Source organism: Bombus bifarius, unplaced genomic scaffold, assembly GCF_011952205.1.
Source record: "Bombus bifarius isolate JDL3187 unplaced genomic scaffold, Bbif_JDL3187 scf7180000007992, whole genome shotgun sequence".
NCBI classification, from domain to species: Eukaryota; Metazoa; Arthropoda; class Insecta; order Hymenoptera; family Apidae; genus Bombus; species Bombus bifarius.
Window position 1 is genome coordinate 1,003,634 of NW_022884373.1, and position 16,753 is coordinate 1,020,386.

At 31.2% G+C, this 16,753-nt stretch overlaps 2 protein-coding genes across 2 annotated transcripts; both read left to right on the plus strand.

Moving 5' to 3' along the window:
- The first annotated feature begins 606 nt into the window (after positions 1-606).
- LOC117205742 (probable peroxisomal acyl-coenzyme A oxidase 1) lies at positions 607-7,885 on the plus strand. The gene is made up of 12 exons (XM_033444452.1): positions 607-832; positions 1,322-1,475; positions 4,348-4,507; positions 4,789-4,957; positions 5,050-5,173; positions 5,255-5,374; positions 5,557-5,672; positions 5,826-5,995; positions 6,146-6,308; positions 6,377-6,720; positions 6,790-7,045; positions 7,165-7,885. Exons 2-12 carry the CDS (start codon positions 1,346-1,348, stop codon positions 7,423-7,425), a joined length of 2,013 nt encoding a protein of 670 aa, XP_033300343.1. The 5' UTR covers positions 607-832; positions 1,322-1,345; the 3' UTR covers positions 7,426-7,885.
- Positions 7,886-9,847: 1,962 nt separating this feature from the next.
- Positions 9,848-16,151, plus strand: LOC117205743 (probable peroxisomal acyl-coenzyme A oxidase 1). Its single transcript, XM_033444454.1, has 12 exons — positions 9,848-10,093; positions 11,478-11,637; positions 11,912-12,080; positions 12,173-12,296; positions 12,378-12,497; positions 12,691-12,806; positions 12,960-13,129; positions 13,344-13,506; positions 13,579-13,922; positions 13,992-14,247; positions 14,367-14,664; positions 16,139-16,151. Exons 1-11 carry the CDS (start codon positions 9,964-9,966, stop codon positions 14,625-14,627), a joined length of 2,013 nt encoding a protein of 670 aa, XP_033300345.1. The 5' UTR covers positions 9,848-9,963; the 3' UTR covers positions 14,628-14,664; positions 16,139-16,151.
- The last annotated feature ends 602 nt before the right edge of the window (positions 16,152-16,753 follow it).

A 16,753-nucleotide genomic window follows, 5' to 3' on the forward strand; every position in this document is an offset into this window, starting at 1 on the left:
TATGAAAATAGTCTAAATTAAAAAAGCATCATTTATCATTTTTTTTTCATAGTGAAAAATATTTTTTAATATATGCATGTATTTCTTTTATTTTATGGTAACTGAGATAATAAGCTGATCTGTAATTTGTAATGTGTATCAAAGCTGAAGTTGATGGGGCCCCGAAAGGTGAATTGGAATTCTAACTTCAAATGACGATAATTTCGAAATGAATACATGAAATGTAAAAATCCAAACACTATTTTATAGAGGAATGTCTACATTTATATAATATGTAAAACATATCGCTCAGATTATTAAATAATAACAATAAAATGCGACAAATTAAGTTAAGGCATTATGATGTAAATATTCAATGAAATATGTTTCCAATCTAACTTACTTCTAAAACACGTTGGAATATATTGAATATAAAGCCTTGTTGTTATATTTTTGTCTCCTCTTTTTCAGTCTGATAACTTGTAATTTCTTACTTGAAAAAGTTTCAGTAATAATATTAGTTCAATTGTGTAAAGGGGTCCTGACATATGACCTGATATATGATCGAGACATATTCGAAATTATAATTTCCCGCCAAAAAGAGGGTTGGTCAATAAGCAAAGATGTGATATAGAATAGGTTATATCCTTTTTATGTTGTTATGTCGAATGTAGGTACCGTTTTTGTATCGATAAGATTGCAAGTACAGCGCAAGTGCAGTAGTAAGTTCGAATATTAATCATGCTTCATTTATAAGATGGAGAAATTGGTGGGAACAGATAGACATGAGGGTACATAAGGACTTAGTACTTTGGCCAGGACCGTACAAAAAAATGTGTAATACAAAATCAAGGTACTGTGTATACGTATAAAATATTTTATATATAATTTCTCAAAATAATGATATGAAGCTTTTCTAGTTGTAAATAAGAGACTGTCAGTTAGAAGTTATTACAAGTAATTATTACAAGCAAGTAAATCTTAAAGTAATACAAGCTATTACATAGGGACGGTTAGTCTTAAAATGCTAGACGGTACTGTAACTGATTATTTATTTTACAATTTACGATTTTTCTGCATCGTATGAACATATATATGTCGTAGCCCGTATTATAGAGAAAGACGGTGAATCAGTTATATATAAAGGTTCCAAGCTGTTACATACACATATAATATACAATTGTAGTGGAAATTTTAACGGGAATAACTACCATTAATGACATTCAGTTCATCACTGTGACGTATAACTATATTTATATATAAAATCGTACATTTGAGTAGCAGATAATATTAAGATAGATAAGTGCGTTGATCGATCTGGCATTCACTTTTACATTTGTAGACGGTATAAAGTAATCTCTATAACATGAAGCAGCAGAAAATGAACATGAACAAGGATCTACAATATGAACGAAGTAGATGTACGTTTGACCCTGTGGAAGTTACATATCTTTTCGATGGCAGTCCAGAAAAGACGAAACGACGCCGTGATCAAGGTATACGCAGTTTAAATTATTTATCTTCTTAGTTTAACACCAATTATTAAACATGACAAAGTGATTTCTTTCTTTTTCGCAATTATTAAGAACTAGCATAATTAATATTTCCTATTTTAGCAAAATTAATATTTGCTTTTAACGAGATCGAAATATAATTATATATTACTATTTTATTTGTAAAAATATAGAGTTTTAATACTGAAAATAAATGGAAAGAATGTTATTAGTTAACGAAGTTGGTAATTAAGTCATTTCAAAGTTCATTTCAGATTAGAGATATAAATCGATTCCTATAATCTATAACCACCTATACGTCGCGATAAAGTAGCACATTCTATAAATATTTTGACAATTTGTACATATGTACTAAATGTATCATTTCCGCTCAAAGATTTTTTATTGTACTTATAAATTATACAAAAAAGTTTTTATACATGTTCGAAGATCAAAAGTAATTAAATACATATATATTATGTAGAAATTGTAAAAATATTAAATTTCTGGGAATATCTTGAATTTGTACGCTATTATTTCGTTATGGAACGTAAATTGTAACTATAATCAGTGATAAAATTTTCTTATATTATCACTAATAAATTTATTGATATCTTTATCAAATTTATGTAATATCAGATAGTATATAAAATCTGCATTGGTTTTTGTGAGAAAACTGAAGTTTCGTTGATAGAATGAATAGATGAGAATTCTTAATAGAAAAATCCCTAGGTGATGTTCTAGGGATAATAAGTGATCTATTCTGTTTTTTAATATAACTGATCTATCAAGTTGATTCATGTTAAACAGATGTATTATTTACATTTTTTACTGTTAAATAGGATTCAGATCTATTAATCATTGCTAATTCACACAATTCAGTCACTACTAATCATCAGAATCAACTGCATCTAATTCATAATGAAAATTCTTCATACAAACGATCTTTATATTATGTGCTTTAATGCTTCTCATAATATCTCATAATGCTTCTCATAATTTAATGGTATTGTAATAATACATTTACAATGTTTTCAGTACGAATTTCTAAATTACAGATTAAAATTGTGCCACAATAATAATGATGAAAAAAATATTAAATAATCGAATCCAAATGTCTTTTTCGGCTTTGAGAAAAATTAGTTTTTATTAAGTGTATCAGTAATATAATTACACTTTATTTGGTAGGTTTTTTTTAATATGATAGCATGTTTAGTTAATTAGTAATTTTGAAAAGTACAGTGTTGCGCGTACGCAACACCGAACGTAAAAGAAATAATTTTATAGATTTTTTCATAAAATTTAGAGAAATTATTCTTAAGATATGTGCTTCTCAGAGAATGTAAGAAAAAAATTTATTTTATCAAAGAATTACAGTATCGAATACTATTGGTACATTCTTTAAAACGCAATGACTTTTTAAAAATAGGACCGATCGTGGCTTGAGTTTTTCTGAGTTACAAGGATTTGTTTATTAGATGATGTGTAAAAAATTTTTGATGAAATTATGGTTACATTATTATTATTATGAAAATTATGGAAACAGTAAACGTCGCTTTTTACAACTCTTTTATCTGAGTCTATAATAAAAATTTAAAAAATAAATTTTGTAGATTTATGTCATTTATACATGAATATATATGCTGAAAATTTCATTGAAATTGGTAATCGTTGCTATGATCTACGAACGGTTAGAAGTCATGCAAATCGTATTTTTCCGCGACTTCGGGTGTGTAACTGCAATACATCTATATGTATATCTATCTATCTTTTTTCACGTATCAATGTCTGTCATTTGTTCCTGCATCAACCGATTCCAATGAAGTTTTCAGCATGGATATAACTGACACAAATTTACAAAACGTATTGTTTACATTTTCATTACAGATTAAAATATGAAAGTTATAAAAAAACGCCGCTATTTTTTCGCGATTCTGATTTTTTAAAAATTATTGGATAATGTTGTGAAAAACCAGTTCTCAAATATTTTATTTTATTTGGAACTCTAGTATATGATGTAAATTCTAACAACCGTGTGGTGAACGGTATAGTTGAATTTCATATCAATCCGCACGTTATAATCTAAAAATATTTTTATCATAATTATTTATGTATGTACTTGTGATATGTTTCATTTATATGTGAAATTGAATTATTATAAACCAAAATTATTGTAAGCGACTAATGAACAATAAATTATTAAATGAATAAATAATTAAGCAGTAAATTATTGCTATGTATTATTTATTAATTATCTATAAATTGATTGACATTATTCTTTTCATTGTATCCCATTACGTTTAATATTTTCTTACTTTGTTACTGTATCACTGACACAATAACATTTGTTTAAATATATTTATTACACAATAAAAGTAGAAATCAGTTCTGTTGTAAAATAATTTACATAGTCCATATATTTCTACTAAGAATACTACTAAATTTGCTAAGACATAAACATTGACTTTAAACATTGAGTTTATCTTCATCTACATTGGAATGTATCCATACATATTAAACATTAAACGAAGTTACAATATAATACAATACAAGTTGGTATGCATTTGCAACTTACAACATAATCATTATGCAGTATGTACTACATTACATTTCATATGTATGTTAAACGTGAATACATATCTATTATATTCCTTGTATTTAATTCTGCAACAGTTAATGAATAATAGTAACTGTTAGTTATATAGTTATATAACTGTTAATAGTAAATGTTAAAAATTTTATACATTTATAACGTTCCCTAATAAAAATTGCACACATGTTTAATTGTTGTATTTTATTCTACTAGTGTTTCCATTTTTCTATTTTCTTTTTCATTATTTTATATGTGCTTATATATGACAATTTTTATTTTCAGAACAATATTTTTTGGATGATCTGGCATTAAAAGAAAATGTAGCAATGAAATATAAGAGTCATAAAGAAATATATGAAGATTCTTTACAAATTGCCTGCAATGTTCTTCACAAAGTTAGAGAATTGCAATGTTCAGGAAAAGAAGATATTGATCTTCTCTTGTAAGCATTTTAAAGTTCATCTCAAGGAAACTGTTACATAACCAAGCAAGTTCCAACATTTCTTATGTGACAAAAGAAATATTCCTACATTTTTAGATAAAACGAAATATGCAATGTCATATTTCTCAATGTTATGGAATAAGGGGATAATTATACTAAAGATTAAATTAGCTTCTTTCTATATCATTTAGATATTTTCTTCCAGTGTTAAAGGATAATAGGACTTCCTTGGTTATACAATAGCAAAAACAGAAAACATCCTCAATGTAGTACCTTTGCAGACATATCTTTGGAGCAAGACTTGGGTCTGCACTGTTCGAAGGTGGAAATCCATTGGTCCTGCATTATGCTATGTTTCTACCCTCTATTCTGGGACAAGCAAATTCTGAACAGCAAGCATATTGGATAAACAGAGCTTGGGCTGGCGATGTTATTGGAACATATGCACAGGTAATACGTAAGGGAGAACATTCTTTTTAAACAAGATGGTCACAGATTCTAAAAGTTTCTCAAGTAAATTTAATCTTGCACTTCTGCCTTAGACCGAACTAGGCCATGGAACGTTTCTCAGGGGTTTGGAAACTACAGCAACGTACGATCCGGAAACGAAAGAGTTCGTTTTGAATAGTCCAACTTTGACGTCCTACAAATGGTGGCCAGGCGGACGTAAGTATATTGCAATTGTTTAACATAATAATAATGTTGTTCACCAAAACAGTATGATTTATTTACAATTAAAATTTTCAGTGGGACACACTGCAAACCATGCAATAGTTGTTGCGCAATTATACACCCAGGGAGAATGTAGGGGAATTCATCCATTTATTGTACAATTAAGAGATGTGGAGACACACGAACCTTTAAAGGGTATACAAATAAATGTCGTAATCGTTTGTAATTAATTATATATTATATTGCAATGTGTAGGAAAGAGAACAAACTGTTCACATTATCAAACAACAATTATGAAATTAAACAACTTCCTTGTTTATAATTTGCTGGACAATAGATATAGCAAACAGTAAATTTAATCTGTATGTAATTCTTAGGCATTATAATTGGAGAAATTGGTACAAAATTGGGGATGAACGGCGTTAACAATGGGTTTCTCGGATTTCACGACTTTAGGATACCACGGGAGAATATGTTGATGAAGAATTCCAAGGTAAATTTTCATAAAAGTGCTGTAAGAAGTGCAATATCATGTGGTGGTTGTGAACTTGAAAGGAAAATTATGTTCGTAATCTGTATAAACAGAACTGTTCAGACATTATAATAATCATTAGAACAAATTGTAAAGTTACATTTCTTGTTGTAGGTACTAGAGGATGGAACATACATAAAATCTATGAATGATAAGTTAACGTACGGTACGATGGTGTTCGTTCGAGTAATGTTGCTGCAGGACCTCCTACACTATTTAATGAAAGCTGTTACTATTGCGGTTCGATACAGCGTAGTAAGACGTCAAGGTCAAATAAATCCGGAGTATGTTATGTTAAAAACAATTTCCAGTAACATCGACTGCCCTATGTCCCTTTATTAAAAAAATGCCTCCATTGGAAATGTTTCTTTTAATTAAAATTAAATCTCTCCTGCTGATACCAAATTAGTATTTGTTTTATTCTTTCCTTTTAGACAACCAGAGGTACAGATTCTCGATTACGTAACGCAACAATACAAAATCTTCCCTCATATTGCCACATGTTTCGCAATAAAAGTTACTGCCAGTTGGGTTTGGGATATGTATAATACGGTACAAAGTCAATTGCACCAGGCAGATTATGAAAAACTACCGGAGGTTGGTTTATACCCTTTATAGTAATATATTTTTCTTCATATTTCTAGATCTATTAATTTCTTTTGCAGTTACATTCTTTGTCATGTTGCCTAAAAGCAGTTGTATCTGCAGATACAGCAGCTGGAATAGAGCAACTTCGGTTATCTTGTGGTGGACATGGATACATGACTGCCAGCAATCTGCCAGGACTTTACGGATTGGCCACTGCAGTCTGTACTTACGAAGGAGAAAACACAGTCCTACTTTTGCAAACAGCTAGGTACCTCGTAAAATCATGGAAACAAGCTATGAATGGTGAACCATTGCCAGATTCTGTAGAGTATCTTAACGAAGCAGCAAAAGGAGTAAAACATCGTCGTTGGAGTAACGATTTGGAATGTCTGATTGATGCCTATGACGCGGTAGCCGCAGGGTATAATGCATACATTAAATATTGCTAAGTAATTGCATAGGTATTCTTATTATTCTTACCATTCCGTAGATTTGTTCGTTCAGCAGCAGAACATTTGGATCGCAGAATACGTGACGGAGTTCCGACGGAGGAGGCGTGGAACCAAACGGGCATCGAACTAGCTCAGTGTGCGGAAGCCCACGCTCGAGTTTTCATTGTAAAGACATTTGCAAAAGCTGTTAAACAGTTAAACTCGAAGTCTGAAGAATTTCGTCAAGTAATGTTTCAACTCTGCGAACTGTATATCGTATATTGGGCTTTGAGGAACGTTGGTAATTTTCTTCGGGTAAGTATTGATTTTTTTCGAAACTAATCACAGAGAACTGCGAGAGAAGAAAAAATTTATTACTATATACAGTAGGATAATTTAAATTCAAGAGTGATTCATCTCTTTCTCTTTTTTAGTTTTCTTCTATGCAGAAAGAGCATGTGGAGACACTTCATTCACGCTTGGAATATTTGCTGACGACAATCCGTCGAAATGCTGTAGGTATCGTTGACGGTTTCGATTTCGATGACCATATTCTTTGCTCGGCTTTGGGTGCTTACGATGGTAACGTTTACGAACGTTTGTTTGAAGAAGCCATGAAGAGTCCTCTGAACCGTGAAGCTGTGAACATATCTTTTGAAAAATACTTAAAACCATTTCTTAAGAGTAATTTATAGTGCAATCTTTTTAAAGGAAATATTTAATCATAATTATTATCTCGTATTTGTTTTGTGGCGATTGGATTGTTTGGGATATGTTGCATTTAGTTGTTATGGTAAGACGTATTTTGCATTTGTTATTAAATAATCGATTGAATGGTTTGTTGGGTATTGATTTATAAGATGTAACAACTGCAATATATCATATGAGCGATACCGAAGAGAGATATGCGTGCTCACTTGTCCATTTTACTGAGAGTTTATATTGAACAAGAAAGGAAGGATCGGACGTATTTTTATATCATTTCTATTCGCTGTCATTGTAAATGTGTAATTTATACAAAGAAGCATCGCTGTAATAATTGTGAATGAGTGTTTGATAGAGATTTTATATTTATAAAAAGCTTTCTGGAAATATGCTATCATTCTGAGATGAGACGTCTTAAATATGTAATGGGAAATGGTATTTTCTATACAGTTTTTATAATTAATAAAATAATATCTTGAACTAGAAAAATGTATATTTTTATTGTTGAACCTATAACGCATCAAAGAAAATTACATTTTAGAATTGAAAGGCTTTGATATGGAACAGTATTTATTTACGGAATAGAAGTGGTGACATACATGTAGTATTGTTTCTTGTACTAACATACTACAATTATTGTTAATTTCCTATCGTAATGGAATTAATACTATTTGTACAGGAATATAATGCAATTTGTGAGATTCATTGGTACCACTGCGGTACCAAGGTCTTGAATTATGATATATATTCGCTTCGTATGTTACATCCAACGAGTATCAAGTACGTAATATTTTGAAATAGGAATCGATTTAGAAGCAACGTGTGTCTATTATTAAAATTCTTTGCCTGCACGAATTAGCTGGACAAAATCGGACTCAAGATGTCTTTCATAACACAAACCTCTCGGTACATGGAAAAGTAGCATCTACTAAAGTAAACTTGTAAAGTAGCTATACATACCTTTGCTGTAAACAATCATTTAATTCCTTTTCCTTTTCTCTATCGTCATCTTCTAATCGTCATTTTATATCGCTATGTTTTTCTATAATTAAACGCCTCACACGCTTTCTTATTGACACTCACGTTGTTATCACTAGAATCTTCTTCACTGCTTCCATATAGATCACTTATATTTTTCGTATTTTTCCTCCTTCATAACATTAAGTTCCAATTAAATTTAACTTATATATAAGTTCCATTTTTCGGATTGCCTACTGCCGTGATTGTTTAGAATTTAACCGTTATCTGTCCTATCAAACTTCAGTAGATATGGCCCGAACATCATGAATTTGAGTCCGATCTTAATTACTGAATTAGATTGCTTGAGTCAGACTCGTGATATACATGTTTGGTCCAAAATTGTTAGTAACCGGTTTCTTTTCTTTGTTACAATATTTTCGGCACATGAAAAACACCGCTCCGACATTGCTACGTCAGCCGTGCATCATTCAAATGAATTTAATTGAAGCGTGATTGTACCTGTCATATCTAAACATTCTGATATCTAATTAAAAATGAAATACGGTGCGGACTAATATACGTGAAATTCTATAATTTCTGTACACGTGTACCCATGAACTTCAGTACAGATATTAAGATCCGAGTATTTCAATACCTGTGTACCCGTGTATTAAGAAATACACGAATTGAAACACGCGGGTATTAGCTACACCTGTATTTTCAGTAAACGTTCAATATCAGAAACTCTATTTTGGGGTACGTTATGGAAATCAAAATTTCAATCTTTTGCGTACGCATATAACCCGGCGCTAGGCCTTAGATTTGGAGAAATTTGCTAAGAGCTGCCGGTTCCAGTCCAGTATATCTCTGTCTATAGTTATGCGTCAACAATGGCAATTATGCAAAGGTGCCCTGACACATAACCTGAAACATATGACCGAGGAATGTTCGAAATTATACTGACCTGCGAAAGAGATCAATTAACAAGGGGTTTATGTTCCCTTTATGTTATTATGCCGAATGTATTCTTGTTTGAAATGGAGAAACAGGTAGAATCGAGGGTGCATTAGTACTCTGTTTAAGATCGTATTAAGAAATTTGTAGTACGGAGTCAAGATATTTCATATATTTTATTTCATATGTAATTTATGAAAGCAGTCATTTGAAGTCTTTCTAGTGATAAACAAAACATTGTTAATTAGGAATTATCACAACTAATTATGCATAATTCTAGAATATGAGATTATAGTTTTACCTGATTACTCGTATCTCGCTATAAATACCTTGCGTTATGTTGCATTTCAGTTGTTTGTGTTTGTGTTTGGATTTGGATTAGAAATGGAAATGGTGAATTAGGTAGGTGCAAAGGTTTGAAGCTATTGTACGCGGCAATATAAGAAATCCGCAGTGTGAACATGACATTCATATTCCGATCGTGACGCAGTATCCCATATTTATGTATAAAAGTCGGGCGTTTGAAAAGAAATTTATCTAGATAGATACGTGCGGCTACAGATTAGACAACCACACTCCTTTGTCAGTGATTAGTTTAAAGTAATCTACACAATATGAAGCAACAGAAAATGGTGGTAAACAAGGATTTACAATATGAACGAAGTAGATGTACGTTCGATCCTGTGGAAGTCACGTATTTCTTCGATGGTAGTGCAGAAAAAACGAGAAAACGCCGTGATCAAGGTATAGGTAGTTTTTGTTTATCCTCTTAGTTTAACGCCAATTATCGAGAAAATAATTTCAGTTTCTTTCGTTTTCACTGTTATTAAGAACTAAATAATTCTGGCAAAATTAATATTTCCTTTCCACGAGAACGAAATATAATTGTATATTGTTATTATATATATTTTTTAATGTAATCATTAAAAAAAATATTTGGATACGCATTAGAAATGTTCTTGGCTTAGAGTTACTATAGGTTTCTCACCAAAGAGTAACTGATATCGATCCTGAAGGATGTGAATACCAGCAGTTAGAAAACCGTTTCTCATAACAAATTTACAGTATTATAGAGATGGCCAATATTTGCAATGCATGGAAAGAAAATTATTAGTGAATGTGGTCGATAATGAAGTCAACAATGTTCGTTTCTGATTAGAAATATCGGTGCATCGTAGATAAATCTAAAGAACTGATAACAAAACTAAAATATTCTTCTGGTTCATTGCCAGATGCACCAATTTAAACATGCAGAGTAAAATAGTGCTATATAAAGCCTTATTAAAACTTGTTTGGACTTATGGGATCCAGGTATGGGGAACAGCGAGTAATACCAACATAGAAACTCTCCAAAGATTCCAATCAAAAGCTCTAAGATTCTTAATAGATGCACCTTGGTATGTTACCAACGAAACAATACATCGCGACCTGAAGATACCCACAGTTAAAGAAGAAATATCCAAATTCAGAAACAGATATAATATAAGAGTTAACAACGAACAAAATCTATTAGTTACCTAATTACTTGTCACGTCGGTTCGGATCCGCAGACTAAAAAGACAATATCCTTTAGATTGAAGCATTAGATTCAACTAGAATCAAACATACTATAAACTCTTATAATCCAACTTACTGTAAGATAATAAATTATTAAATGAATAAAATATTAGGCAGTAAATTGTATTATTTAATAACTTTCTATAAATTAATTCAGACATTATTCTTTTAATTATTTTCCGATATGTTTAATATTTCTTTATTTTGTTAGTATATCACTGATACTACTGCTTATATTTCTACTAGGAGTACTAATAAATTACTAGGTCATAAATGTCGTATTTTAAAGTTCAATATCATTCACACGGAAAAATGCTAATATCATATTTATGAATCACATTGCGGTATTAATAAGGAAAAGACAGAATATATTGCATGCAGAAGGCAGTATAAGCACCTGCAGTTTATGACATTATTATTTACTTGTATCCTAAACGTGAATACATAATTTGCCCATTTATAAAGTTTATTAATAAAAACTACAGATACGTCTTATTATTTCATTTTATTCTTGCAATATTTTCATTTCTGTATTATGTTTTATTATTTTTTGTTCATATTTCATTTTCAGAACAATATTTTTTGGATGATCTGGTGTTAAAAGAAAATCTAGCAATGAAATATAAGAGCCATAAAGAATTATATGAAGATAATGTTCGAATTACCCGCAATGTTATTCACAAAATTAGAGAATTGCAACGCTCAGGAAAAGCAGATATTGATCTTATTACGTAAGTATTTTAAACTTCACCTCAAGAAAACTGTTGCATAATATATCTTCTTATGTGAAAAAAAGATATTACTAGCTTTTCAGATGCAAAGAAATATGCAAATATTTACTACTTGCTCTCAATGTCGTCGAATGAGAAGATAACTATTAAGAGGATAACGTTATTCTTAACGATGAAATTAGTTTTTTTTTTATATTATTTAGATGCTAAAGGATAATAAAACTTCCTTGATTATACAATAGCAAAAAATATCTTCAATGTAGTGTATTTGCAGAAATATCCTCGTAGAAAGACTTGGGACTGCGCTATTCGAAGATGGAACTCCAATGCTCCTGCATTATGCTATGTTTCTACCCGCTTTTGCGGGACAAGCAAATTCTGAACAGCAAGCATATTGGTTAAACAGAGCTTGGGCTGGCGATGTTATAGGAACATATGCGCAGGTAATACGCAAGGGAGAACATTCTTTTTAAACAGGATGGTCACAGATTCTAAAAGTTTCTCAAGTAAATTTAATCTTGCACTTCTGCCTTAGACCGAACTAGGCCATGGAACGTTTCTCAGAGGTTTGGAAACTACAGCAACGTACGATCCGGAAACGAAAGAGTTCGTTTTGAATAGTCCAACTTTGACGTCCTACAAATGGTGGCCAGGCGGACGTAAGTATATTGCAATTGTTTAACATAATAATAATGTTGTTCACTAAAACAGTATGATTTATTTACAATTAAAATTTTCAGTGGGTCACACTGCAAACCATGCAATAGTCGTTGCGCAATTATACACCCAGGGAGAATGTAGGGGTATTCATCTGTTTGTTGTACAGTTAAGAGACGTGGAGACACACGAACCTTTAAAGGGTACACAAATAAATGTCTTAATCTTTTGTAATTAGTTATATATTATATTGCAATGTGTAGAAAAGAGAACAGGCTGTTCACATTATCAAACAACAATTATGAAATTAAACAATTTTTCTGTTTATAATCTGGATCAAATTTGCTGAACAATGGATATAGCAAAGTGTAAATTTAATCTGTATGTAATTCTTAGGCATTGTAATTGGAGAAATTGGTACAAAATTGGGGATGAACGGCGTTAATAATGGGTTTCTCGGATTTCGTGACTTTAGGATACCACGGGAGAATATGTTGATGAAGAATTCCAAGGTAAATTTTCATAAAATTGCTGTAAGAAGTGCAATATCATTTTGTAGCTGTGAACTTGAAAGAAAAATTATGTGCGTAACCTGTGTAAACAGAACTGTTCAGGCATCGTAATAATCATTAGAACAAATTGTAAAGTTACATTTCTTGTTGTAGGTACTAGAAGATGGAACATACGTAAAATCTACAAATGATAAGTTAAAGTATGGTACGATGGTGTTCATTCGAGTGAGGTTGCTGCGACTCCTCTTAAACTATTTAACGAAAGCTGTTACTATTGCGGTTCGATACAGCGTAGTAAGACGTCAGGGTCAAATAAATCCTGAGTATGTTCTGTTAAAATCATCTCTAGTAACATCGACTGCTCTATATCCTTTTTTAAAAATATCGTTTCATGGGAAATGTTACTTTGAATTAGAGTTTTAACTCTGTAGATAAACCTCTAATCTGTATTAGAGTTAAAACTCTAATCTAATCTGATAATAATCTGTATTATCTCTCCTACTAGTATTAAATTATCCTTGCCTTTCTTTTTTTTAGTCAACCAGAGGTACAGATTCTCGATTACGCAACTCAACAATACAAAATCTTCCCTCATATTGCCACATGTTTTGCAATAAAAGCTACTGCTAGTTGGGTTTGGAATATGTTTTATACGGTACAAAAGCAATTGCGCCAGGCTAATCATGAAAAAATACCGGAGGTTGGTACTTTTATACCCTTTATAATAATATACTTTTTTTCATATTTCTAGCTCTATTAATTTCTTTTGCAGTTACATTCTTTGTCATGTTGCCTAAAAGCAGTTGTATCTGCAGATACAGCAGCTGGAATAGAGCAACTTCGGTTATCTTGTGGTGGACATGGATACATGACTGCCAGCAATCTGCCAGGACTTTACGGATTGGCCACTGCAGTCTGTACTTACGAAGGAGAAAACACAGTCCTACTTTTGCAAACAGCTAAGTACCTCGTAAAATCATGGAAACAAGCTATGAATGGTGAACCATTGCCAGATTCTGTAGAGTATCTTAACGAAGCAGCAAAAGGAGTAAAACATCGTCGTTGGAGTAACGATTTGGAATGTCTGATTGATGCCTATGACGCGGTAGCCGCAGGGTATAATGCATACATTAAATATTGCTAAGTAATTGCATAGGTATTCTTATTATTCTTACCATTCCGTAGATTTGTTCGTTCAGCAGCAGAACATTTGGATCGCAGAATACGTGATGGAGTTCCGATGGAGGAGGCGTGGAACCAAACGGGCATCGAACTAGCTCAGTGTGCGGAAGCCCACGCTCGAGTTTTCATTGTAAAGACATTTGCAAAAGCTGTTAAACAGTTAAACTCGAAGTCTGAAGAATTTCGTCAAGTAATGTTTCAACTCTGCGAACTGTATATCGTATATTGGGCTTTGAGAAACGTTGGTAATTTTCTTCGGGTAAGTATTGGTTTTTTTCGAAACTAATCACAGAGAACTGCGAAAGAAGAAAAAATTTATTACTATATACAGTAGGATAATTTAAATTCCAGAGTGATTCATCTCTTTCTCTTTTTTAGTTTTCTTCTATGCAGAAAGAGCATGTGGAGACACTTCATTCACGCTTGGAATATTTGCTGACGACAATCCGTCGAAATGCTGTAGGAATCGTTGACGGTTTCGATTTCGATGACCATATTCTTTGCTCGGCTTTGGGTGCTTACGATGGTAACGTTTACGAACGATTGTTCCAAGATGCCATGAAGAATCCTCTTAATCGTGAAACTGTGAACATATCTTTTGAAAAATACTTAAAACCATTTCTTAAGAGTAATTTATAGTGTAATCTTTCTACATTTTTAAAGGAAAATGTAAATCGTGGTTATCTATATTGTATATCGCATGTGGTGATTGAACTTTGAACATTTTACAGTTTAATATCTTATTAATCGATATCCCATAAATAACATGGTTGCTCATTTAAAAATACAATTGTAACAGTGTATCATATGGGCAATATCGAAAGAAGGTGTACGCGTTCATTTATCCACTTTGCTGAGAGTTTGTTTTTAATGAAAAGAAGAAATCTGGTTTTGTATCGTTCTTATGGCTTCTCATAGATATTTAATTTCTATAATGGACTATCGCTGTAATAATTTCGACTGGACGTTTGATAGTGATTTTATTTTTAAGAGAAACGTTTTAGGATTGTGTGATCATTCTCGGATAAGATGTTTTAAATATGTTGTGAAAAATGACAGTTTTTGTAATTAGCGAAGTGATATTTTCAAATACACAAGTGTCTATCTTTCCTGTAACGCTTCAAAGAAAATTACATTTTACGAAATAAAAGTGGTAAAATACAAGTAGTATTGTGCATGTTTTTATTAGCCATATTTATTATAAAATGTATACATTTTATGGCGGTCGGCAATAGTACAACAGCACGAAGTTTATACGTCGAAAAATATCTCAATAGGACTATACTTATCGCAAACATATTTTACAAAATAGGTCAATAAATTGCGGGATACCGATACGTTAAAACCTGAGAGATGTATACAAAAAATTCAAGAAGAAAAAATCTTCGATGATCAGCTGTTTTGGAAACAGGTGGATCCGTCGAGGAGAATCTGTGCTTTCGCCTGTTGATATTTTTACCGATTTTTAATTGTCAATAATTAAAAAACAAGGCCGAAAACGTAATTTTTCTTATTCTTGATTTTTGTCTTATTTCAGCGTCAAGAATCAGCTCTTAAATTATGTTGAAATAGTAGCCGAAACTCCTATATACGTATATGTATGTGTTGGATAAGTAACAGAGTTCGCAGTTGATTTAGCAAAATTGAGAACTGTACAGTCAGTTTGTTATTAAAGATAGAGCAATATTATTCTATCCATTTTACGCTTTGAACTAGTGTGTTCTTACAACCATGTAATTCTTACAACCATGTGCCTAACGGTATAGTTGAATTTCATATCAATCCGCACATTGTAATCTAAAAATATTTTTATTATAATTATTTATGTATAAACTTATGATATGTATCACTTATATGTGTGAAATTAAATTATTATAAACCAAAATTATTGTAAGCGACTAATGAACAATAAATTATTAAATGAATAAATAATTAAGTAATGTACTGTTTGCTAGTCTTCGTTATGATTACGTTACTCCCTTCATTATTTCCCATTATGTTTAATATCTTTTTATTTTGTTACCATATCATTGATACAATAATATATTCTTTAATATATGTATTACGTAACAAAAGTCGAAATCAGTTCTACTGCAAAATAATTTACTTAGTCCTCATATATCTACCATGAATATTACTAACTTTGCTAGAATATAAATGTAACATATTGAAATATAACTTCCTTTACATAGTAAGATATACATATGTATTAAGTTTTTTATCAATGACGTTTAAATGTTAATGAGAAAAAAGGAACATGAACGTATAAGAGAGAATGTTTATTATTGCATATTTGTATGTACAAACTGTAAATATTTGCATTCACATTTAAAAATATAATTATTACGTAGCATGTAGTATACTACGTTTTAGTTATATAATATATGTGAAAATAGATCAATGTTCTTCCTATTCAATGCTGAAAATTAACTATTATAACGTTTACTAATAAAAATTACACGCGCGTTTAATTGTTGTATTTTGGTCTTCTAGTGTCTCTATTTAAAAATTTTTTTCATTATTTTATACGTGCTCTAGTATGTCTAAATGTTTAATCTCGCAATAATATTTTTTGGATGTTCTAGCGTTAACAGAAAACATAGCAGTGAGATATAAAAGCCATAAAAATATATATGAAGACGTTTTATGGATGTGTTCTTCACAATGTTCTTCACAAAATTAAAGAAGACTGCAATTAGCGAATTGCAACTCTCAGACGAGGAAGATAATCATTTTTTTACTGCAAAATGTTTTACAGATCTTGT